The following is a 24,037-nucleotide window of genomic DNA, read 5'->3' as shown; positions in this document are numbered from 1 at the left end:
CTGCGGCAGGACAGGTATATCAGGACTTCCAGGAGCAGCCTTTAGGTATTATTAACCCTTCTGTTTGCTAGTTTTGCTCTGTACTTGGAGGTTTTTCAAGACATGGATGTTGTGCTCAAGACTCTCCTCAAGCTGCCCATACATCTGCGACGGATCATCGCGATGAAGCAATGCGAGGGAATAGCCCACACCTGTCCATGAAATAGCTTTTGAGTTGATAGTCCCATTACTTTTGGCCCCTTAAAAAGTGGGAGGCTCATATAGAAACCGTTGTAATTCCTACACCGTTCACCTGGTCTGGTTGTAATTACCCTCAAATTAAATCTGAAAGTCTGCAGTTAAAGCACATCTTGTTTGTTTCATTTCAAAGCCATTGTGGTGGTGAATAGAGGCCAAAATATGAAAATTCTGTCAATGTCCCAATATTTATGCACCTGACTGTATGTATGTATATGTGTGTGTGTGTGTATATATATATATGTATATATATATATATATATATATAATATATATATATATACACACACACGCATTTAGAACCTTGTGATCTGAACCCATGTGTACAGGCTGATCAAGGAAACAACTATCTAAAACTTGCCGGTCAGCACATTGTATCTATCTCTCAAAGACGTAGGAGACTGTAATTGGCCTCACTGATTTGTGGGATGACATATTGGACTTTTATGGGTAACTATTTACTAATACTACTAAATTGAATATTGCAGCCAAAGTGGTATTATTTCAAACTATTTTCATGTAAAAAAAATGTTTATTATATTACGTTTGCATACTTGCTACATGATGTGTGTTTAGATATGTTAACTGTCTGTGTCTATTACATTTATTTTTATTGAGAGAAGCCTTGTTGAATTGAATTTTGAGTCAAGTGAAACAATAGAGTATACTATTTTATACATAAATCCACATATAGGCGGGATCCATTTTTTTTTTTTTTTTTAGGTTTTTCATATATAGGGCCAAATTCAATTAGGCTGCGAAAAGCCGTTATCGCCGATGATGTCATTTTCGCCATTTTCACTTTCCCCATATTCAATTTCAAGGACTTTTCGCAGTTGCGAAAAGTCTTTGTCAAAAAACGGGGATAACTTTCACCATAGAATGGGTGGCGAAAAAAAAGTGCAGAGTTGGGGTTTTTGGGGTACAGACTTTATAAAAGTACCCTGCAGCCCTTGGAATGTCCCCTCAAAGTTATGTGTCAAAAAAAATTCTAAAAAGTAGCATAGGACACCCCAAAAAATGTGGTTTGTTTTGGAGCAGAAAAATAATAATTGGGTGACAAACTTAAAAACTAGTGAAATAGACTCGGGGGGGGGGGGGGGGGGGGGACTGTCCCCCGAGTATGCGGCAGGTGTTTTTTAGAATGCTGTTGGTTGCGGCAGGTGGATTTTTGAAGAATTTTTAAAGTTCACTTTAGGGATTTAGGGACTTCAAAATATGCTTACACCCATTTTCATGTACCCCAAATTTGATGGGATTAGCTTTCCCAAAAAGTTGCTATATGCTATTCTTCAGCACTTATTCAAAGACGCATAAAAGCACCTGCCAACACTGTTTAAAACCCCCAAATACCTTTAGCAGGCCAATTCAGGGGTAACCATAGTGATCCCCCATGTCAGATCATCTTTTGGAGGTTGACAGGTTGGTTTCCCCAAAGTGACAGGACTTTTCGATACTTGCCTTTTCGCCGGGTCCCATTTTCGCCGATTCCTAATTGAATACGCGGGCATGCGCCCGATACTTTATCCCCTGAAAACCTGTGATGATGGCGTAAAGTCCGACCTCTGACTTTTTGCCTCTGATTGAATAATATGCAACAAAAATGTAATAGTTTACCCTGCAGTTCCACAATTGAGTTGTGAACTGTTGCTAAGGTATCCTTATGGAAGATCTACAGTCAATGTCGACACCAGATGGTCGACATGGTCAAAAGGATGACGGGGACAAGGTCAACTGACAAATGGTCGACACAAAAGTGGTCAACGCATGTTTTTCGATGGTTTTTGAACATGTTTAAGGTGAGGGCTAGGGTTAGGCACGGGAGAGGATTAAGGTTAGGCTGCCGGAGGGGACAATTAGGGTTAGGCACTAGGGGGAGGGTTGGGTTTAGGTACTAGGGGGAGGGTTGGGTTTAGGTACTAGGGGGAGGGTTTGGATTAGGGTTCTATTTAAAAAAAAAAAAAAAAAAAAAAAGTTGACCATTTGAATCCTGTTGACCTTGTGTCCATGTCGACATCTGGTGACAACCTATTGACTGTCAATCTATTATACCACACCCGTAGAACCACACACAGTAGAACTCTGCCTAACACGAAGACCAACTGTCTAATTTTCATTCTATTTCATTGACAGTATTTGTATGATCACTAAACAAATTTACTCCAGGGAAACTAACAAATGGAGAAGGATGTCAATCATTTCTCTAAGCAGTGAGTATTACTGGGAAGTTTGGCATTTCCGTTCATCTCTCTCATGTCCTTGATGTTTTTGGTCAAAGGGTGTCCGTTAAAAAAAGAACTGGGTTTCCTTGTTTAGCTGCCAGTTGTATTCAGTCTCGCCAAGTATGTTACTGTTAATATCAACACTGACATAATGTCGACATTGTAAATGGCAACCGTTAGACTGACGAAACTGGGATTGTAAATGTAAACCTAATGCTGGGTACACACTAGACTATATGTCATCTGAGCCCGCGGCTCGGAGCCACATATCCGGTACATCTTCTTGTGTGCACCCATGACATGCGCGCTTCTGCGGGTCTCTAGCGACATTCCCCGTCAGCCCTACTGCAGGGCCGACGGGGGATGTCGCAAACGGTGCCATGCTGCAGAATGACACGGTCCTCTCCCCGGGATGCACTTGCCACACGCTGGGTACCGTCGCCGGCGATGTTGTGCTGGGTACTCATTGTGTAGTGTGTACCCAGCATCATTATTACCTTTACCCTAATTGTAGCCTAACCCGAAAAACCCTGTGTCGACGGAATATCGACATATTGACTGTCGACATTGTGCCGACGATATGATGACCGCATACCACACAGTATATACAATTGATGGACATGGTTTGTACCCATCATTGTACCTTTTTATTTAAGAAAAATGCAGTCACCAACAATTTTAAATAATTGAAGTGATTTGAATGATCTGTTTTGTTGTTTTAAAGAGTAAATACATTTAACTTACAAGAACAGCTCTTAATTACACCCTTCTTATTTCCTAGCTGATTGATTCCATGTAAATTAAGTTGTATTATGTAATCTAATCTATTATAGGAATAAAGAGGAGCTGGAATTAAAATCCTAGATTTTGTTTTTGTTAGTGGCACATAATATATTTACCTTCATTAAAGGCACCTTGATATTATGAAAATTAAACCTTTTCCTTCAACATTATTGTGAATAACAAAATGCAGGTTATGCAAATATAATTTAAATACATAAAATAAACACTGTTCACCCTGAGAGCTACCAAGTAAAATTCTACTAAAAAAAGGCTCCTGACAGCTTCATCAGAAGGAATGCCAAAAAGAAACAAAAAAAGAGCACTGCAGCAAGTTAGCTGTGTCATGCTCAATCAAGATCCTTATGGGGGGCATCCACTAGACGATTTTATCCCTGTCCAACCTCTTAACGATTTTCCCTTGTAGTTTCCCTTGAAATATGATCTTCCACTCTGAACAATTTGCAAAAGATCTAACAATAAACTGTTGTTTTAATCTGTGATTGAGAGCTTTCAGCTACAGTGGGCAGATAGTGGTTCATCGTTTGATCGTTTGATCGTTCAGCGTGAACGATGTGTAAACGATGTGTAAACGATTTGTAAGCAATCAAGTGAAATTGACCTGCATGTTCAGTCGATGGAGGAGACGATCAAACGACCAGCGGGAGCGCGCATCGTACATCGTTAGAAACAATTACTGCACGATTTGCAAACGATGTTTGAACGATTATCGAACGATTTTATCATTATCGTTCAATCGTTCAACTTTATCGTCTAGTGGATACCCCCCTATATAACGGAGACATAAGGGCAGGGCATCTGGCCGAGGTGGGGGAGGCGCTGGGATGTCTATAAAACAGTTAAATATATATATATATATATATATATATATATATATATATTTCTATTTTTTTTTTTTTAATGTCCAGTCTCCGCTCCACTGGTGGGTAGGGGATGGGCACTGTGGCTGGGCGCTGCAGCATCGGTTAAAGCGGGCAGGGCCGCTAGAGCTTTGAACATATTCAGAGAGCGACAGGGGTGGTTCCTGCAGCTCAGCCTCTCACCCACTACCTCTCAGTCAAACCTGTAAGAGAGTGTCCATACACCCTAGCCCTAAAGGGGCCTGGACCCTCCCTGCCCTGCGTCATTCCTTGCAGCCCTCATGTTGATATGATTTGTGTTGGCTTGTCCCTCCTGATCTGCCCATCTTCCCTCCCCGCAACCCGGCCACAGGACATGCCCCTTCATCTCCACCTGGTCAACGGCCTGACATGGCTCCCGCTCTTCGGCCACAGATTTAGCTCCATCACATACCAGGTCAGGAAGAGTACAGGGCAGAGGATAAGATCGGCTGCTTCTTGGCACTGCCCAGTCCTTATGTGCAGACCACAAATCCAGGTGAGAAGGGTGCAGAGGGATACAGGCACGGGAAGAGGACTGGAGTGTTCCTCACACTGACCTGTGGCAGCGCTGCATGACTGGGCGGAGGAGACATGCTTTAGTAAAATGTCAGGAAATTATTTGTTTCGGTCTGTCCCCTCTCCATCGAAGTGAGAGCTATTCAGCAGAGAGTAGGGGGTGCTGGGTGCTCCTCAAATGCATGCACACCCATGTTTATAATGCACATAGACCATTTCAGGGCATGCCAATCTCGAATATTACATAAAAAACATTATCTCTCTGGTTGGTGAAAAAAGGTTTTTTTTTCCCCACTTCTCCAGAAGGTATGAAAAGACAGACTATGGAGAGACCTTCAGTGGTGCCTTTGTCTTCTATTAGTAAGAATTATGGGCACTTACTAAGCATTGAAAAAGTTTGTTGCTTGCCCAGTAACACATATGAGGATAGTGCTATGTGTTACTTACCAGTCCCGCTGCCACCTCTCAATGTCTTTGCCCGTGTGCCATCGGTCTTGAGTGAGATCTTCAAAGAACTAGCACATGAGCAGTTTTCAAGAGTTGCCATTTTTTTAATTTGCCATGTTTGCCATCAACCCTAGTTACACATCTGTACATACGTAATAGATACAAAATATATAAAATACTCCAAACCAATTCTTAGATGTAAACTTACTAAAGCATATATATAATAGTCACATAAAAAACATACACTATAGTAAAATAAGATAAATTACAAACACATTCAGGGGTATTCAATATGGGTGCGATAACATCGGTTTTGCGTTAATATCGGAGGTATGACGTCATTATCGCAGGTTTTAATTTTACACCGTATTCAAGGACTTATCGCAGTTTTGAATAGTCTTTGACAAAAAACGGGGATAACTTTTCACCATTGAATAGGTGTCGAAAAAAAGTGCAGAATTGGGGTTTAGGAGTGCAGGCTTAAAAAAAATAGCCTGCACCCCTGGGAATGACATTTAAAAAAGAACTGTGTCAAAAAAAGTTTTTTTTTTAAAAATAGGGATACCTTAAAAATTGGGGTGAAAAAAAAATGGGAAAAAATTGTTTAACAATAGGGAAATAGGTTCAGGGCTATTCTGCAAGTATACGGCAGGTGTTTTCTAGAATAGAATTATAGCGGCAGGTGCACAAATGCAGAATTTTTAAAAACTTACTTTAGGGACTTAAAAATATGCTAGCACCCATTTTCATGTACCCCAAATTTGATGGGACCACTTAGAAAAACGAAAAAAATAACCTAAGTGCTCTTCTGCATCACTTCTTCAATGTCGGGAAAAAAACACCTGCTGTGGCTATTTAAATCCCCGACTTTCAATTAAAGGCTAAAAAGGGGGTACCTATAGTGTTCCCCCATGTTTTTACAACTTTAGGGGGGTCTTACAATTATTTTAAGGAAAAATTCGTAACTTTACGCAAATCCAACTTCGGAGTTTCCCGTTTTCTTTAATTTATATTGAATACGGGGATAAGCGGGAGCGGGCCCGATACTTTAACGCAGGAAAAAACTCCGATATGAAACGTTAACTTCGACAGTGAAGTTAACGTTTCATATTAAATACCCCTCATTGTGGACAATATTAATACTCTCTTTGAGGACAGCAAACATTAACAATCTGCAACATGTTGTACTACAGAATCATGAGTCCCGATATGCAGCAAAATTCTATGCATACTGATAGTAAATGAACCTAATGAATGGGAATGAGTACCGTGCCAGTTAGTGCAACGTAAAAGGCGTGCTGTCGTTCTGTGCATGCCTAGCAAAGTAGGCGCAGTAATACGCACACATGCAGATTTGTAGGCGGGATGGGAGCGTTCTAATTTAGGTGGAGCACAGTTTGCGCAAATGCAAACTGGAATAAAGATGCTTGTGCACCTTAGAAAACTGAATTTTTTGCGGATTGTTGGGGTCAGCAGCAAATAGCGGATGATTACATTCCCCAGCACTAGTGAGTCGCTGTTCTTTGGCTGTTTGCTGGCCCTGATTTTTTATTTCTTCATCATCTGGGCCTATATTTATGTGTTTGTTTTTTGTTTTTAAATATAATAACGCAACAAAATGTATTTATATATAATATATATTGGTTTTTTTTTTTTCAAACATTTTTATTTAGTCTTCCGCAATGTTGTCTAGTGGCTGGAATTCATGGAGAAAGGGCTGGAAATAATATTAATAAAGAAAATGTAAAGGGACAAAGAGTAAGGAAAGGAAGGGAATTGATTATAAGGGTACTTGAGACAATGTGGATTATCAGAACATGAAATAACAAATGATTCTTAGTTTTGTGGGCTCTCAATGTATGACAATAAGATTTTCAAAGTATATTGTGTGAGAAAAGTAATTTCATTGTACTAAATGAGAAGTATAGGAAAGTGTTTCCTTAAATTCTAATGGCGGTATCCAATTAGGGTATGCAGTCGGGATGATGATGGTCTAAATGCCAGCCGTCGGCATCCCGACTAATCCCGGTAAGGGTCTAAGGACAGGCGTCGAAATCTCGACGCCTGTCATTTTACCTACGGCGGAAGCCCGACGTCCGGCATCGCGATCGAAGATAAGCCGGGTGCGGACAGCCGTTGGGGGGGGGGGGACTTAGGGTTAGGCACCCCCCGGAGGGTTAGGGTTAGACTAGGGGAAGGGGGGGTTAGGTTTAGGCACTTACGGGGGGGGGGGGGGTTAAGGTTAGGCACCCCTAAGGGGAGGGTTAGGGGAGGGGGGGGGGTTAGGTTAGTGAATAGGAAAATGCTTGCCTGGCAGGATTAGACCTGCCAGTCTTCCAGCGTCGGGATCATACGGGTCCTCCAATTAGCCCCAAAGTGCCGCCCAATGCCGACACTTATCGTGGGGTTAATTTGGGACCTGATGTGTCCCAAGAAAAAAATCCACGAAAAGTGCAGTTCTTTTCACCGTCTCAAAGGCAAAAACACACAGGTCCGTAAACTTATCCGTTTGCAGCTAATTGGATACCCCCCTAACTATGGGAATTGGACAGGTGCAAATTCTTAGGATAAATTCTAACACGGTAGTTTTATCTATTACTGGGGAAAAAAATATCTGCGTTTGAACTAGGGATGTGCAGGCTCGGATAGGTTCGAGTTTGCACGTGGAGTTCGGATTTTTCCCTCCAAAAAAAACGGAACTCAGAAAGAGGCAAAACGTCATCTTGCACGGACGAACATCATCATTCCTGGACTTTTGTCCAGGAATAATGATGATCGTCCGTGCAAGATGACGTTTTGCCTCTTTCTGAGTTCCGTTTTTTTTGGAGGGAAAAATCCGAACTCCACGTGCAAACTCGAACCTATCCGAGCATGCACATCCCTAGTTTGAACCAATGTCTCAGCATTGGAACGAGTCGTTGATGGTAGGAGGAGAGTGGAGTCACCAGCGAGCTGGGATTAGAGATTAGTCGGGATTGTTTAAGGATGGATTTTTTTCATGTTTAGAAACCAAAATACTAGAGAATAGGAGAGAAGTCAGAAATTGGCATCACTGCATATGTCCTTATTTACTACCTCTTTTGAAAGGGTTATAGGTGTTTGCCAGAGTAAAGTACATTTTGGGCTTTCCTACAAGATGTGCATAATAATGTCTAACATGCCAGGTTGTCACCAGGGACCCCCGTAAGGGCATCTGGGCTTCGCTGCGCCCGACACGCAGATTGCGGTTCTTTGAGTGGGTACCTAGTGTGCCAGGTTAGTAACCAGAACCATTACATGAGAATAGTCAAGAAAACAGTGTGTCAGAACTGGAACTGTAGGAGCAAGTACCAGGGTAATGTCCAGGAGAGTCGTCAAATACTGGAATCTACAGGAGGGATCTAAAGATATCCACGCCACTTCTGACAGCTTAGGAAAATTACAATAGAAAAGAGATTTACATTTCCTCTGTAGCCTATACTGAATTTCTTACTGAGAAAATGATTTGGAGATATTATATAATTTGATTGCAAGACCTCTAAATCACCTTCTCAAGGTGTGGGGTGGGGTCTTACCATTCACATCCTTGAGGGAATAAATATCAGCATTCTTGGAGAAATCGCTAACCTCTTAAACTTTTTTTTTTTTGTTTTTTTTGTTTTGTTTTTTACAGAAGTTTTTGTTTTTATTTTTTAGGGGCAAAACGCTAGTTTTAATTTATCCTTCAATAGTTGAACAGGGCTCCCCATGTCTTTACCATGACGCAGTATCTTTGACTCGTTTCAAATGTTAAAATCTTCAAAACCAGGGCTTCGCTTTTGAGCTGATTTTTTGACTTTCGAGGAAGGCACCTAGCAGGATGAGTTTCCCCTTTGTCCTGCCTTTGTGTGCTTCTCATACAATGATGGTGACACTCCATTAACATTAAGCACAATAAAGACCGTAGGAGCCTCCTCCAGCTAGGTTTTTCAGTAATAATCAATAGTAATCTTGTAGCAGGAGTTCATTTGCAACGTCCAGTCTCTACCATAGGGATTAGTTATTGATAAAGTCCAATAAGGTCTTACCATGTAATTTTTAACGCTTTTTTGATCGATTTTGGCATCCTTAAGGCATCTATAAATAAACTGTTCTAGAGTGAGAATGGTAGAAAAAGTGTTATCGTTAACGTGATGTAAAAGCTGGTTGGTGGTTGCGTCACATGGTGGAGATCTGACTGTCCCCTGTTAAATATCCTGTAGTTCATTAAGAACCCAATTTAAATCTCCACCCATAAGTGCAATACGTTCCAGGTGTGAATTTTATTTCTTCCAGTGCTAAGAAATATATAGGAGTTGTACTTGGGTTTCAACGTTTGAACATCTGATTGTAAAAATTCCCCTTCCATCCCCCAAAGGGACAGTAGTCACAGAAGTGATGGGTAGATGTTTCATATATAGAATTAACAGCCCCTTTTGATTCTCTTAAGGAGTTATTGTTAGGGGCAATGGCGATGACCTAGGGCAGGGGCTACTGACTTTTAAAAGTGCATCTCTAACACAATATCTAAAGTCTAGATTTTTCCGGGATGTTTGACCTCTTTGCATTGGTTTGCAATAATAATGTGTTTGCTGCAAATAATATAAATGGTAAAACATGGGCAGAAGTGTTAGATGTAAGTGTATGTGATGTATCTATGACAGAGGTTCCGAAACGCGGCCCTCAAGGCTCCCGAACAGTTCAGTTGTTAGTGATATCCATGGTTGAGCACAGGTGACTCAATTAGTACCTAGATTAATTTGATTTAACCACCTGTGCGCTCAGCCATGGATATCTCTAAAATATGAACTGTTGGGGAGCCTTGAGTACCGCGGTTGGGAACCTTTGATCTATGAAATAAACTCTATGCATAGGTTACTGTTGCCAACCGGCATGCATCTTAAGATGGCAAGCCCATCAGCCTGCCAAACTCTTCTGCCTTTGCTACCACTTCTCCCTAATTAGTGCCCACAGTGTTTGTGCCTGCCCCTTCTCTCTTTTCCATAGCCCTAATAGGCATGGCCCACATTCCTTCCTTTACACTGTACCCTCCCAAGCACTGGCCTACCTCACGCAGCTGCTACTTATTATTGCTGCTTACTGTCCCGTCAGCTGAATCTGAATGATATGTTCTGTTGTTTGGCCATCGTCTAATATTGCATTATGGTATTATGTATTATTTGATGTGGTCTATGCAGTTGTGGTGCCTTAGAAATAAAAGATAATCATCATCATAATTGCACATTTATTTTTAATTAATGCAAATAGAGCCTGTAATTTGAAGCACAATTGTAGGCAGCTCTGCAAAAGCCAGAAAGCCTCAGTGGAGGACTTAATAATCCCCAGGTGAGAAACAATAACACCGTTCTTGGACTTAATGGCACTTCATTTAACCGCTATGTACAATAGTTCCAAAGATTCTTGCTGCTGATTAAAAAGAAACAAACCTCCATATTAGAAGCTTCAATGATATTTAAAGCTGTGCGGACTTTTAGCCAGATTTTAAGCAAGAGTAAGCAAACGTGCTTTGATTACACAAGCAGCCATAGTTCCAACAAAAGCAATCCTACCCACAAAAAGTGAACCGCCACTGTAGCCTTTGATCTCTGTGCGGTTGATGTACTTAGTCAGTACATTTATAGAGTGAGCAGGAAACCTTTCCCCCAATAGCAACACCTTGTATTTGTAGATGATGCGAGGGGCAAGTGACCACTTCAACAGAGAGATTAAACCACTGCCTATGATTTAGTGGAATGGTGGTTGTCAGCCTAAAGGTGGGTACACACCTGACCAATATATCTGCAAATTGACTGATCTGCAGATATATTGGGCATCGGCTGTGCAGCACAGAAATTAGCGGGGCGACACTGCCCGATTTCAAAAGGGCAGAATGCGCCCTGCCCCTTTTTGGCTGCGCACCACTAAAATAGCCTGAAGTGTCCCATGGGTGGGGAATACTAAGGTGTAGCAATCACCGGACATCTATTCACAGAGAAGGGAGAGCTTGGGGGCAGCCCTACATGTTGGTGAGTGCCGGACACGCCCACAAGAGTGATGAGAAGGGGCCCCCTTTTCTCGTGGTCACTCCCCCTTATCAGGTCGCGCCGTAGTGCCCTTTCTATAGGTCTGGCATCAGACCTGGAGTGAACACTAGACATATCGTCAGCACACACTGGCCGATGCGCACACGATATATCGGCCGTAACATTGAATGGCCGATATGTCGTCCAGTGTGTGCCCAGCACACACTGAATGAAGTCCCGGCGGCTAAATAGCCAGCGGTTCATATCCCGACGTCGGAAGCCCGAAGGATGAAGATGCCGACAGGGGCGTTAAGTATGCTAAAACCTACTCCACTCCCCCCTCTAAGTCTAACCCTCCCTTAGTGGTGCCTAACCCTAACTTCCCCCCAGGGGTGCCTAAACCTAACCTTCTCCATATGCCTATGTGTATGGTTGACCTACCGACGGACCCATCACGCACTGGTCCATAAACGCAGTAAAGAGGGAAATCAACATAGAAATAAAAGCTTCTCTTTTACAAAGGTGCTTAGAGGCCCATTTATAAACAAGTTTTATCATACACAATGAGTTTTAAAACTCGTTGCGTATGATAAATGGTGCTCCAGCCAATCAGCTCCTAAATGTCATTTTTCAAACAGATGACAGGAGCTGATTGGCTGGAGCGCCATTATCATACGCAACGAGTTTTAAAACTCATTGCGTATGATAAAACTTGTTGATAAATGGGCCCATTAGTAACAGGAAGATATTTCAGATTTATAATATTGAACAGGTTTCCATCATTGGTGGGGATTCAGGACCTCATTCAGAGTCGGTCGCACGGTCGTACGGGAAAAGGGGCCAGATATTCAGATGATTCCCTCGCAAGTTGCGTCCCTAAGTTCGGATCGGTAGCTGGCCGACCAAGGGGAGGAAGCGGTCGGAATTAAAAAAAAATACGCCCCCCTTCTTGTACGCATTGCACGTCATCTTCGGGCAGATAAGGATTAATCGAGACCATCGAAACTGGTCGTAGAGCTTAAGGTTGACCATACCCTCTCTTAAGCTCTACGATCATGTCAGTGTAAAAACCTCCCATGTCACATGTGCCATGACGCTACTTTGTTAATTATGCACTCCCATAAACCGTATGCACTCCCATAAACCGTATGCACTCCCATAAAACGCCGTTTGCATAATTAGGCACGCCTGCGTTCGGATCTCCACTCCCCTGTTTTCAAGCACCTTCCCCTGTTACCACCCACAAACGCCTCATTCTGTCACTCAAACTACCAACCTGGCTGTGCTCAAGGAAAGAGAAATTTCTGATCGTAGCGGCTAGTTTGCGCACGCGCATTGCGAACTTTACGCATGCGCAATATAGCGAACATCGGTGGCGTATGACCGTGCGGCCGCAACGACTGACTCTGAATGAGGTCCTCAGTTAGAAGTGAGGTGATGTAGGTCCCGGAATGATTGGCCGGTGCTATTCAATTACCCACACTGTAATCCTGTGACTAGTGGATTTTTGCTCGCACCCACCATAGTGAGCTTGGCAACAAAATATACCATACCCATCTTGTGTATTCATCTATTGTGTATACTTCGGTTTAATAGGTCTAATTCTTAAACCTTCTGCATAAAATCCTCAGGATATGCCCCTTGGGTATATTATTATTTTCATGACTTTAAATGAATGCTATGCTTTTTACAATCTGCTGCTTTTGTAAATGTCTCCGTAATAATTCTATCGTCACTGTCGGAATGCGTGATTTTCGGAAGTAGATTAGTGAAAAAGCGACAGTTGATCGTAAAGTTCAAATTAAGGCCATATTCAATTCGGAAAAGTTTTGCCTGTCCGACTTTCCGCTTCCTTCGCCTGCTTTAGAGGCGGAAACTTTACGCGCACGTCCCTGTTTTTCTCCCTATTCAATTCCTAAACAGGAGAAAACGGAAAGTACTGTCAGAATTGGGGAAATCAGTCTGTACCCCAAAAAAATGCACTTACATAGGGAATCAATGTAGATGTGTACTAATAGCCCTAATACAATTATTTGGGGTACTTAAGTAGTTTAAATTGCTTCTTATTAGCGTCTTTGCTTTATGCCATTCTTCACCACTTTTGCAGTTTTTTTGTGAAAATAAGTAGTCCAGTCAAATTTGGGGTACTTGAAAATGGGTGCTAGCATATTTTTATGTTTCTAAAGTGAACTTTTAAAAAAATTCAAAAATGTGGCATGCACCTGCAATCCTAACACACCTGACCCATCCTTGCAGATCCCCAAGAAGTCTATTTCGCTAGTTTTTATGCTTGTCCCCCCACTTTTTACTTTTTCGCCCCCAAAATGAAAGTACATTTTTGGGGTGTTCTGAGGTAATTATTTTGCTGATTTGTCCTTTGGGGGCTGTACCAAGGGTTCTGAGTCATTTCACCACGTTTGCACCCCAAAATAACGATTTTGCACTTTTTTTTTTCACCTGCTATTCATAGGAGATACTTTTCCGCCTATTACATTGCATTGAGTTACCGCTTAGGCAAAATCGTCCTGGAATTGAATTTGGAGATAATGTTCACTCTAGCTCCAGCGGCAGGCAGGGTGCCGGAGCTAGAGAGGGCACTTCCGTGCGTGCGCCCAAAAAGGGGGCGTGGCCATTGAAAAGGCGGCATGTCTATAAGATGAGTCCCCTTTTCGTCACTCTTGGGGGCGTGCCCGGCACTTAACAGACATGTCAGGCAGCCCCCAAGCGCTGCCGACAAGGAGAATAAATGCCGTGCGCATGCGCCCGACGTCTATTCTCCGGCGGTGACCGGGTCACCGCACATTTGCCCACCCACGGGACAGGTTGTGAGGGCAGGGTGCTTTTTGCCCTCCAGAAGGAGGGCAGGGCGCCGCGCCCCGCTAAAACAACCTAGCCGGAATGCTATGGAGATATTTTGAAAACAGGTGGAAAGTCCGAATCCGCGGAAACTTATCTCCAAATGGCAGTTTTCGCCTCTAGTTGAATCCGGCCCTTAATGTGATGCGACGAGGGTGAGCAACAAAAGAAGATATAGAAGGTCTCCTCCCAAACACAAAATAAATTGTAATTTGTATCAGCCAGTGCTAGATTTGTTCCAAATGTGCTATTCCAAATATAGTATATTACTACTCCATATATTTATATCTCAACATTAAATTATACAGTACCTTAAAAATAAATCATGATTGTCCCAGGACCAACTTGTGAGTTTTCTTCCCATACTTGTACGTAAAGATTCAGCAAATGTTTGTGGCGTGGTTAGACTTAGAGATTGGTTTTATACTGCACCTAAAGAGTAGCCATGTAAAATCCCTTCCCAGCCATAGGTGAATATGGTATAATTGAATCGTTCCTTACTGTCAATCCAAGCAGTGGCTTGTTTCGTTCTAATCACATCCTGTGTCACAGGGAGAATTATGTGAGAAATGTGGTATTTGTATTGGAAACATGAATGGCTGTAAGCCTCTGTAGCATTTTTGCATAGTTCACATTTGATCTTTTTGTAGCCTATGCTGACTTCTAAAATCCTGCTCTCTCATCAACGTTACAATTTAGTTTGTCCAGGAGGTTCCTTACCTGTCTGTAAAGTAGCAAACGCTATTAGTTTGCAGCAGTATCATGCTTTTACAATGTATGTAGAAGTGCAGTACATCGCAATGGACTACATACATTTTTGGATATGAAGAATGTTCCATCACATTCAGACCTCGTTGAGATCATTATCAGAGTTATTAAAGGTAATGTGCTTTAATCTTCGCCTTCACGTGTAAAAGATATAAAAGAAAATGACAATTGGTTGTTCCTGTAATTTGTTGTTTAACCATTCAAGGAAACACACATGATTGATCTATCATTCAGCCCATACGGCTTTTTTGGGGGAATAACTCAATTACAAAACCTGTAATATTGTGATAAATACAGTCAAGACAACATGAGTGATAAAGGTGCTGCATAGAGGTGTGTGGGTGGTAACCCACAGCTATTCGAGCGGCCAAGAGGCCGCAACTTAAAAACCAAGTGCCCGCCCTGATTCAGAGCGAGCGCTCGCTTTTTGCGAGCGCCTCTGTATCAGGCTCTCAATATCCAAATCACCAATGAAAATAGTATACTGTAGGCACAGTGCCTGCTCTATTGCTTCAGACTTGATGAATATTTTCATTGATGCCAGAAGTTCTGACTCTTAACATCACCTATAATGAAGTATTGCATCTGTAAAGACGTTCTGCTATAGATAAAATTATTCTCATTTGAGATGATTTTGATAAGATGAATAAATTCATTGATGTTCCCATTGTCACTATATCAGTGTTCGTACCCTGGTATATTAAGGAGGGAATTCAATTATTGATGCCCTGGAGCTATTTAAATAGCCCTGGAGTGCAGCACTTATCGGGGATTTTTTTCACCACTACGCAGGCAGTGAAAAAAAATCCCCAATAACTAGGTGGTTAACGGGTGCCGCGACCGTGTTAACGCCCGCTGAATTGATGGGTTAACCCATCAATTTAACAAGCATTAACAAAGGTATGTGGTAAAAAAGGGCATCTAATTGAATAGCCTCTGACAATAAAGCTCTAGGCTATGTCCTGTTTTCACCCTCTAAGTTATCGGGGGTAATTGAAGAGTGAAATGCTAAAAAGAGAACAGGCGATGATGAGAAAAACCAGCATAAGGGTGTCCGATTCCATTTATACTGGGTATTTTCTACACTGTGTATGAAAATGACTGGGGATAATCTATACTGAAGTTCTTGTTGTTGCTATACAGATAATATGCACAATATAATCTGGATCGTCAAAATGGATTACTGAGCAGTACACCGATTTATATCCAGCAATTCAGCTATAAACATGTGCTGACAGGACTGCTGTATACACTAGCGCAGATTGTACCACACAGTCTGTAATATCCGATCCCCTCGTTAAAACGCTTCCACATGTTTAAGGTTGAATCTATATTCATATACTTAATTATTGGTTCCTTTGATACCCTGGATTTAGGTGGCCCAGCTGATCTTCCACACTATTCTGACATGTGCAAACTTTGTAAGGGACGTTGATTGTTTATAAGAGTGATGGAAACTCCAAAGATACTTGATAATAAAGTCACAAAAGAAGAGATTTGTCAATCGCTATTTTTTTATTCCTCATTTTAATCACTTTGTGTTCTCACTTTTTATTATATTGCATTTTTTTTTTAATCATGCTAGTATGTGATCAATGATGACCCCTACATTTTAATGCATACCATTAAAACACAAATGTAATTTTAGAATGATCAGTGCACCTTGAAGAAAGTAACTCCTTGCCTTTTCCCAGAGCAGCAGGAGTTTCAGAGAATAGGCATACAACTATGTGGGCCTATTTATTGATGAATAGGCAACTAAATGTGGGCCTATTTATTGATGAATGCAGCGTGTTTGGGATAATTAACAATCCGTATCGCATTTTGTAAATTAATGTTAATATTTAATTTACCACATGAAAACACACGCTGTCCAGCCAAAGATTTACCTTGTGTTGTCCCTGTCTAATGCATACATATGAAGTAGGGATGTGCAGGCTCTGATAGGTTCGAATTTTCCAATCATCTTTCATGGACAAACATCATCTTCCATGGACTTTTGTCCAGGAATGATGATGATTGTCAATGAAAGATGACGCTTTGCCTCTTTCTGAGACCCGATTTTTGGCGGGAAAATGTAATTTAAACTCCATTTAATGTGCTTTATTGCACTTCTGAGGGAAAGGGGATGCCCTCAGTCTGGATTAGCACCTTTCCTTATTGGTTTAAAAGCATGGAGTCTGGTAATGTATATGCACACTGGTATTAGGCACAATTCTAGGTAAGTCCTACAAGTTATATACTGTAGTGCAACTTTGGTTCATTTTTGAGGCGTGGGTCCCCCTGGATTGCATTGGTTGATCTGTTTCAGGGCACCGCATTATAACACATTTTAACCCTTCACTGTGTTTAAAAATATGTACTTCACTTTTTTATTTTCATTCTTTATATGCAGCTGTAGCTGCTCTTAACTATCTCTTTTACACTGCACTTTTCTTAGTATGGTAGTGCCCTGGGGCAGCTTGGCTGGGCCAGTTTTGGAGTTGTGCACCTGATATTTTTTTCATTTGTCAAATAAATAAGAAAAACTATATGGTGAATAACAGCAAACGGTGTTGTACAGGGTCATCAGGAATGCAAGCATGGGCAGCCAGCCAAATCATGAGGCAAAGACTGTCCTTTGGCAATCTCTACAGTTATCCCTCTAAAACCCAATCTGCCACAACGAGGTTAGTTTTCTGCAGCGAAGGAAAGGAGACGATGAGCATTAGCCTCAGCGGGAACAGATCACAGCCCCACAGCGTCTCAGGATGATCAGGGCTGATAATACCATCCTGAGATGGAGCTTTTTACACAAACACATTTTGAAAACTTGGTGGTGTTTAAGAATGATAAAAGGGATATTTACAACGTCCCCATACACCGTAGGAGGAGGAAGTCGTTCATCAATTCATAAATGAGTGCAGGAATTAGTGGAGCGGTAACTCATTCATGAATAGTAACAATATTTTAAAATTGTGATAATCGTGCAGAATCTGTTTCCTCAGGCCCGAAGACCTTGATAAATCGTCTCCATGCTCTTTTTTGCCCTCTTAACCTTTAAAATGTTCCCCATTTCCAGAAGTGGGGGAAGATAGTCTCTATTAAATCACACATTAAGGGTAAAACATCCAGTCATCAGTGGTAAACCATTAACCATACTGCTACTCATTGTCAATGCATTTTGGAGATCGTGATACTAGGCCCATCCCATTCTTCCTGCTGCTTATATATGGACTAAGATGTGATGGGGTGGGCACATGGAAACTAATAATTGGAGGAGATTTTTGGTTGCAAGAGAAATTAATTACCAAGCATAGGTACCAGTGTTGGGAAAAGTAGTACAGATTAGGGTGGTTGGACAGGGGGTGGTATTGGGGTTAAGTTACGGTCCGTGGTGGCTCCAGCGCAGTCCAAAATTCAAATAGGGGAGCCACACCAACTGCCACCCCAAACACTGCCAAACATCGCCGTCCGGAACACAGTGGCAGTTGGTGTGGCTCCCCTATTTGAATTTTACTGGTTACGGTGTATATACATATGTTAATTTAAATGCTCATTTTCTATTTTATCTCTATATCTATCCATCTATCTATCTCCCTATCCCTTATTATGAACCAAATGTAATCTTGCCTGATACAACTGTGAGGCCGCCACGATACAGGAAGCATAAATAAGAAGCAGTATCTAAGCGTTTACTTTCAAATGCTAGGCTGAATTTTACATCTGTTGAATTAGATTACAGGAATTGTAATGTAATTAGCAAAATACAGCGCATTACTCCAATCCACACGCATAACAGACTTGCAGAATTTGACGTGTGAGACCAGATCATACTTTCCAGACTCCTTGACCAGCACAAGCGTGTGGTATTCCTCTCCCCAACAAAGGGGCATATAGTTGTGAAGAAATATATTTTATTCCCTAATGAATGTTTGTACGTGCAACTTGGCAGTGATTTAGTTTCTTGTACGTACAGTAGCTTTTACAATAAATGTAAATACGTTTACAATACATTGCACCAGATACGACTTTAAAGATTCCTCAATGTATGTATGTATGTATGTTTAGTCTTTCACAATTAAGTGACATGTATTTATTTTTTTTTGTGTGTGTGGGGGTTTGTTGTTTTTATTGTAATTTTACAATGTTCTTTTTTACCTTCAAATCACAGTTGTTTCCCTGTAAATCATATTTTGTATATTAGGTGTTTACTGAAATTATGTGCTAGTTTGACAAGTCAAAAATCAATGTTAGCAGCCCAAGATGCATATTTATTAAACTTAACTTTTTATCTCCCTTTAAATAAACTAAAGGGGGGGGGGGATGTTCTATTAGCGGTAATGGATCCCCCGGAGCTCTTCAATTAACCCCGAAGTGCAGCATTTATCAGGAAGTTTTTCCACCACTGCACAAGCAGTGAAAAAAAAAATCACTGATCTCTAGGGGTCAACGGGAGCCGCGACCCTGTTAACGCACCCTGTTGCCTATAGCAACCTGTCAGATTCTAGCTATTATCTTCTAGAAGGTGCTAGTTAAATGTTAAGCAGAATGTGATTGGTTGCTATGGGCAACATCTGCACTTCTAAAAACTCTCTCACTTTAGTAAATATACCCCAGTGTGTGTTAACGCCCATTTACACGTCAATTTAATGGGCGTTAAAGGTATTGGGTGAAAGAGGGAGCCTAATTGAATAGCCCGAGGCTACCTGCCTATTTCACCCCCGTTAAGTTATTGAAGCTAATTGAATAACGCCCTAAATATAAAAAAATAAAAATGCCTCTATAAATCCTGAGACAAAACTGACGGAAAACTGCAAAAATCGCTGATTTGTAAAAACGCTGTTTAGTAACTCTACAGTACCCCAAGAATCTGAAGCTCTGCCACAGAAAAACCTTATTTTCCAAACCATGAGGTACAGTTACGTTTTCATAATTTTGAAATGAATGTACCACTTTCTCTTTCATCTGGCTTCCTTTACATCTCTTGCTATGTTAATGTTTTATCTCCACCCTCTGTCTCCTGACTTCTGGATTCTCTTCTCGCTTCAGGTTTAGTTCAGCGCTGTGTGATAATTCAACGAGATGACAATGGCTTCGGGCTGACCGTCAGCGGGGATAACCCAGTCTTTGTTCAGTCTGTTAAAGAAGGTAATTCTGCATGTTTATTGGCTTCACTAAATTGGAGGCACAGCTAAAGTTACGCTCCAATATTTTTTTTTTAAACCCACTGCAGGCTTTCTGATTTGTCGAGTTATTGATGCATTATCTTTAAAGAGCACAGTTTTACTTACTTGTTTTTTGTTACTATAATTTTTTTTTTTGTGTATCTAGATATATAGCTTAAGGCGTATTCTAATACAGAGGTCATCAACCCCCAGAAATGGAACGCAGAACAGAGCAATATTTATTTACATGTAGCACAAAATACCAAGGGTAAACCGACCACCACCATCTGTCTGTTGGGCTCGTCGGTTGCCACTAACTATTTGATCCTACAGCTCTCACTAGTTCCCCCACTTCACAGTTGTGTGATTTGAAGTGTATTGCATTTATATATAGATATACATTTCACTCTATATATTAGTCTGAATCTAAAATGTAATCGAATGGGCGGAAGTTCTCTCTGCCCCCGTTGTGTCCTAGAGATGAGGGGGGAGGGTCGGTACTTCCTGTCAATCACTCTGCGATGGGTCTGCGTAGTCACTGCGATAGCAGTAATGATCGCAGTGGAGTGTTCGCAATGCATGCGCAGAACGCAATAATCGGCCGTCTGCGCGTGTAATCGCACTAGCGATCCTTGCTGAATCAGGCCCTAAGACATCAATGAAAAAAAAAAAAAACGGCTGGTTTTCCGCCCCCCCCCCCCCCTTTTTTTTATAGAAGCAAAGCAAGCTACCTATCAATAGTATATTACCAAGCACTGACCGCTGCAATGGGTTTAGTAAATTTAGTTATCACAAATCAGAATTGTTAATTGGGTATCATTATGCAGCATTATGCATTTCTGGATCTTAATTGCACATGGTAAAAATTCTGCAGGTGTAATATGTATATTTGCCATTTAAAATATTAACCTTCTGATCTGATTTCCATTATATCATGGCAGGTTGCATTAGTAGCTCATAGATTAGTGCTGACAGAAAGGAAAGCCCTATGCAGGAAGTGTTTTTATGGGAAGCCAAATCGTGCAAGCCACGGTGCGGACGTTCATAATGTATTCACACAGTGCTTGTTTTTTTGCTTCATATTTATTTTTTTAATGTAGATTCTCACCTTGCGCACCCCTGAGCTCTTACCTCCTCTATAAACTGTAATTAGTTTGAAAGATTGAGCAAGCTGGTGTTTTAACTAATCAAACCGGCAGAGATTTGGACTGACCATGGCTTTGCGTTGAGTGTTTTGAGCTCAGCACAAGCTTGGATAAGAGCAGTCGCGGAATATTGTGCGCCCACTCAGTAGTAGCTTCCCCCAGCAATGGTAGTGTGTGCAGTTAGCACTATCCAAAACTTCAATGAAATCTTGAAATGAATATGTTTGAGTTGTAATCTCTGGCAAAATGTGTAGATACTATGGGGCGTAATTAATTTGGAGCGAAAAGTCCGTTGCCGGACTTCTCGCCGTCATCGGAGGTTTAGCCGTCGAAAAGTTATCGTGCTCGTCCCTGCTTATCCCCATATTCAATTCCGAATCGGTGAAAAGTCCCGTCATTTTTGGGGAAATCAGCCTGACACCCCCAAAAGATGCTCTGACATGGGGGTTCAATGTTGGTACCCTGAATAGCCTTCAAAAGGTATTTGGGGTCTTTGGTCTCAATAGGTGCTATTTAGCATCTTTGGGGCAGTGGTGGAGAATAGCATTTAGTCACTTTTTTGGGGGGCGGAAAAGTCCCATCAAATTTGGGGTACTTGAAAATGGGTGGAAAAATCCACCTGCAATTTAACAAACACCTGGGGCATACTTGGGAACCCCACCTGAGTCTATTTTGCTAGTTTAGAAGTTTGTCTCCCAACTTTTGTTTTTTCGCCCCCAAACCGGAAATACTTGTTTGGGGTGTCCGAATGTACTTTTTTTTTTTTACACAGAATACATTTGGGGGCCTGCCCAAGGGGTGCAGGGTGGTTTTTGAAAATCTGCACCCCAAAACCCCAATTCTGCACTTTTTCTCGCCCACCTATTCATAGGTGATACTTTTTTGCTGGTCCCAATGCATAGATTATTCGCTTCGGCGAAGTGTTAGAAAAATTGAATACGGGAATAACTGAAATCGGCTAAAAAGTTTTGCGGAGAACAGCTTTTCGCAACCTAAGTGAATATGACCCTATATGCTAATATCGTGGGCCATCCCATATTGGGGTAAATGGGTAAGCTACCTAGAATCTCTACAACTGTTACAAATTCTAGGACAGTTCGTGTTTAAGGAAGGTTATACTACCAGTCGCACCTGCAATCGTGCCATTCGGCGATATCTCTTGTGAAGTGTTAGCATTTATTTATTTTTTTAATCACCGGTCCCCTATGTGACAGCCGGTGGTCAGTCATACTGATTCCCCTAGGTGACCAGCTGCACTCGTCTGATTGTCAGATGATTCTCTGACAGAATTGCAGCATTGTAACACAGGAGGATCAGTTGTGCCGTCATAGACTTATTTAAATATCTGCAAGTATAGCACTCTGTCCTTTCAAAGCTGTCAGTATCTGTGCTGGTTCACTTTGGTTAATATCATGAAGATGCTATCAGCATACAGTGATTTTAGCTATTGGTAGTGGACACTGTAGTACATTGGAACCCATGAATTTCTTCACCATTACCTTGCTGTAGATTGAACATCATACTTTTTTCAGTCTCTAATGTATATAGACAGAACAGAGGTCAGCTCAATTGAGGGGTGTGGGTTGTTGAAGATTATTAGAACTTGATGACTATCTCGTGCACTAATGCGCAACATAATGTTGGTAAAGGCCCTTGTTTGCTCAAGCAGGCTGCACTTTATGGTAAATCCCTGGGTGCTGTGCTACAGTTTAAATTCTCATCTCCTGCTACACTTCTATCCCATTTTGATTGCCAAGTTTCAGATCATCATCAGCAGGGTGATGAATGACTGGTATTACTGGTCAGTAAGAAAGCGCCACCGTCCAGCCGGTGTGAATTCACTATGCTGGCACTTCTGGTCTTTCTGTGTATTACCCACCACGGGTCTATAGTTCATATAAAGCTGGCTGAAAAGCAGTGTTACTATCCTTCAACTAACAAGCTTACAAAAAGGCTGATTCAGTAAAATCAAGCTGCATACTTGTGCAATGATTCAGAAGCAGCACTAGGATTGTGTGTTTGTAGGGATTTTTGTTTTCATTGTCTACTGATGTTTCTTTACTATAGATGGAGCTGCCATGCGAGCTGGTGTGCAGACCGGAGATCGGATCATCAAGGTAGAGAAGATTTTATCTGTATATAAGCAGCATAGGTGTTTTCTAGGGCATCCTATAGAATACGAATTTATTGGTGGTCATTCGTGTACAAACAAATACATTGAAATGCAAAAACTTTTGTTGTGATGACGTTCATGCACGGCTTTGCACGGCAAGGTGGTGGTGTTTGCGAAGATAGTTATTAAGAAATTTGCTCTAGGTGATGGATACCTCCACATGCTTTGTTATCACAACTGGCCAGACATCGTTAATCATTTTCATACTCAGTAGTATAATTATTGGGCTTGGTGGAGCACACTAATGGGCTGGACTGAAGATACGGAGGTTATCCAATTCAGCTGTCCACCTCCGTTGCGAAGCAACAATAATAATCCAAGGCACTGTGTGTGTGTCACGTAATGTACACAGGGGCAAGAGCACAAAAGAAGCTGTCCTCATATGGTGCAGATTGAGTATTCACTTTAAAGGCCCCCATACACGGTACGATTTGCAAACGTTCCAATCTCATTTGCGATTTCCCTTGAATTCCTGAACTCTCCCATTCAAACGATTGTACAAACGACCGAACGATATAGATGAGTCGTTAACGAATGCTGATCGTTAAGGATATATGGTTTGCAGCAAACAACCTCACGGTGTATCTGCTGGAACTTTTTAAAAATAGTGGAGGGGAGGGGCCAGGATCAGTGACGACATATCGCCCATCGCATCGTTCATCGTGGACAAACACATGACGACGTGTGTCAAATCGTGAATGATAGGTCGAAATCTTTCCGCAGGTTCAATTGAGCAGAGATGATGATGTACGACGTTGGGGGGCGCGCATCGGTATTGTGATCGTTCCCACGCACGGCACTTTTTACACGATTGGTCGTTCCAA

At 41.6% G+C, this 24,037-nt stretch overlaps 1 protein-coding gene across 3 annotated transcripts in view; it reads left to right on the top strand.

Annotated features, from left to right (window-relative positions):
* Positions 1 to 24,037, top strand: part of ARHGEF12 (Rho guanine nucleotide exchange factor 12) — a 247,100-nt gene that overhangs the window by 56,547 nt on the left and 166,516 nt on the right. For all 3 annotated transcript variants that reach the window (XM_088458720.1, XM_088458721.1, XM_088458719.1), the window contains 2 exons: positions 19,780 to 19,878; positions 23,108 to 23,157. In XM_088458720.1, coding sequence (XP_088314846.1) covers positions 19,780 to 19,878; positions 23,108 to 23,157 — 149 coding nt within the window. The remainder of the gene's footprint in view (positions 1 to 19,779; positions 19,879 to 23,107; positions 23,158 to 24,037) is intronic.

Source organism: Taudactylus pleione, unplaced genomic scaffold (assembly GCF_031769625.1).
Source record: "Taudactylus pleione unplaced genomic scaffold, aTauple2 ptg000848l, whole genome shotgun sequence".
Lineage (NCBI taxonomy): Eukaryota > Metazoa > Chordata > Amphibia > Anura > Myobatrachidae > Taudactylus > Taudactylus pleione.
This window is presented reverse-complemented; position numbering and strand designations above follow the sequence as displayed.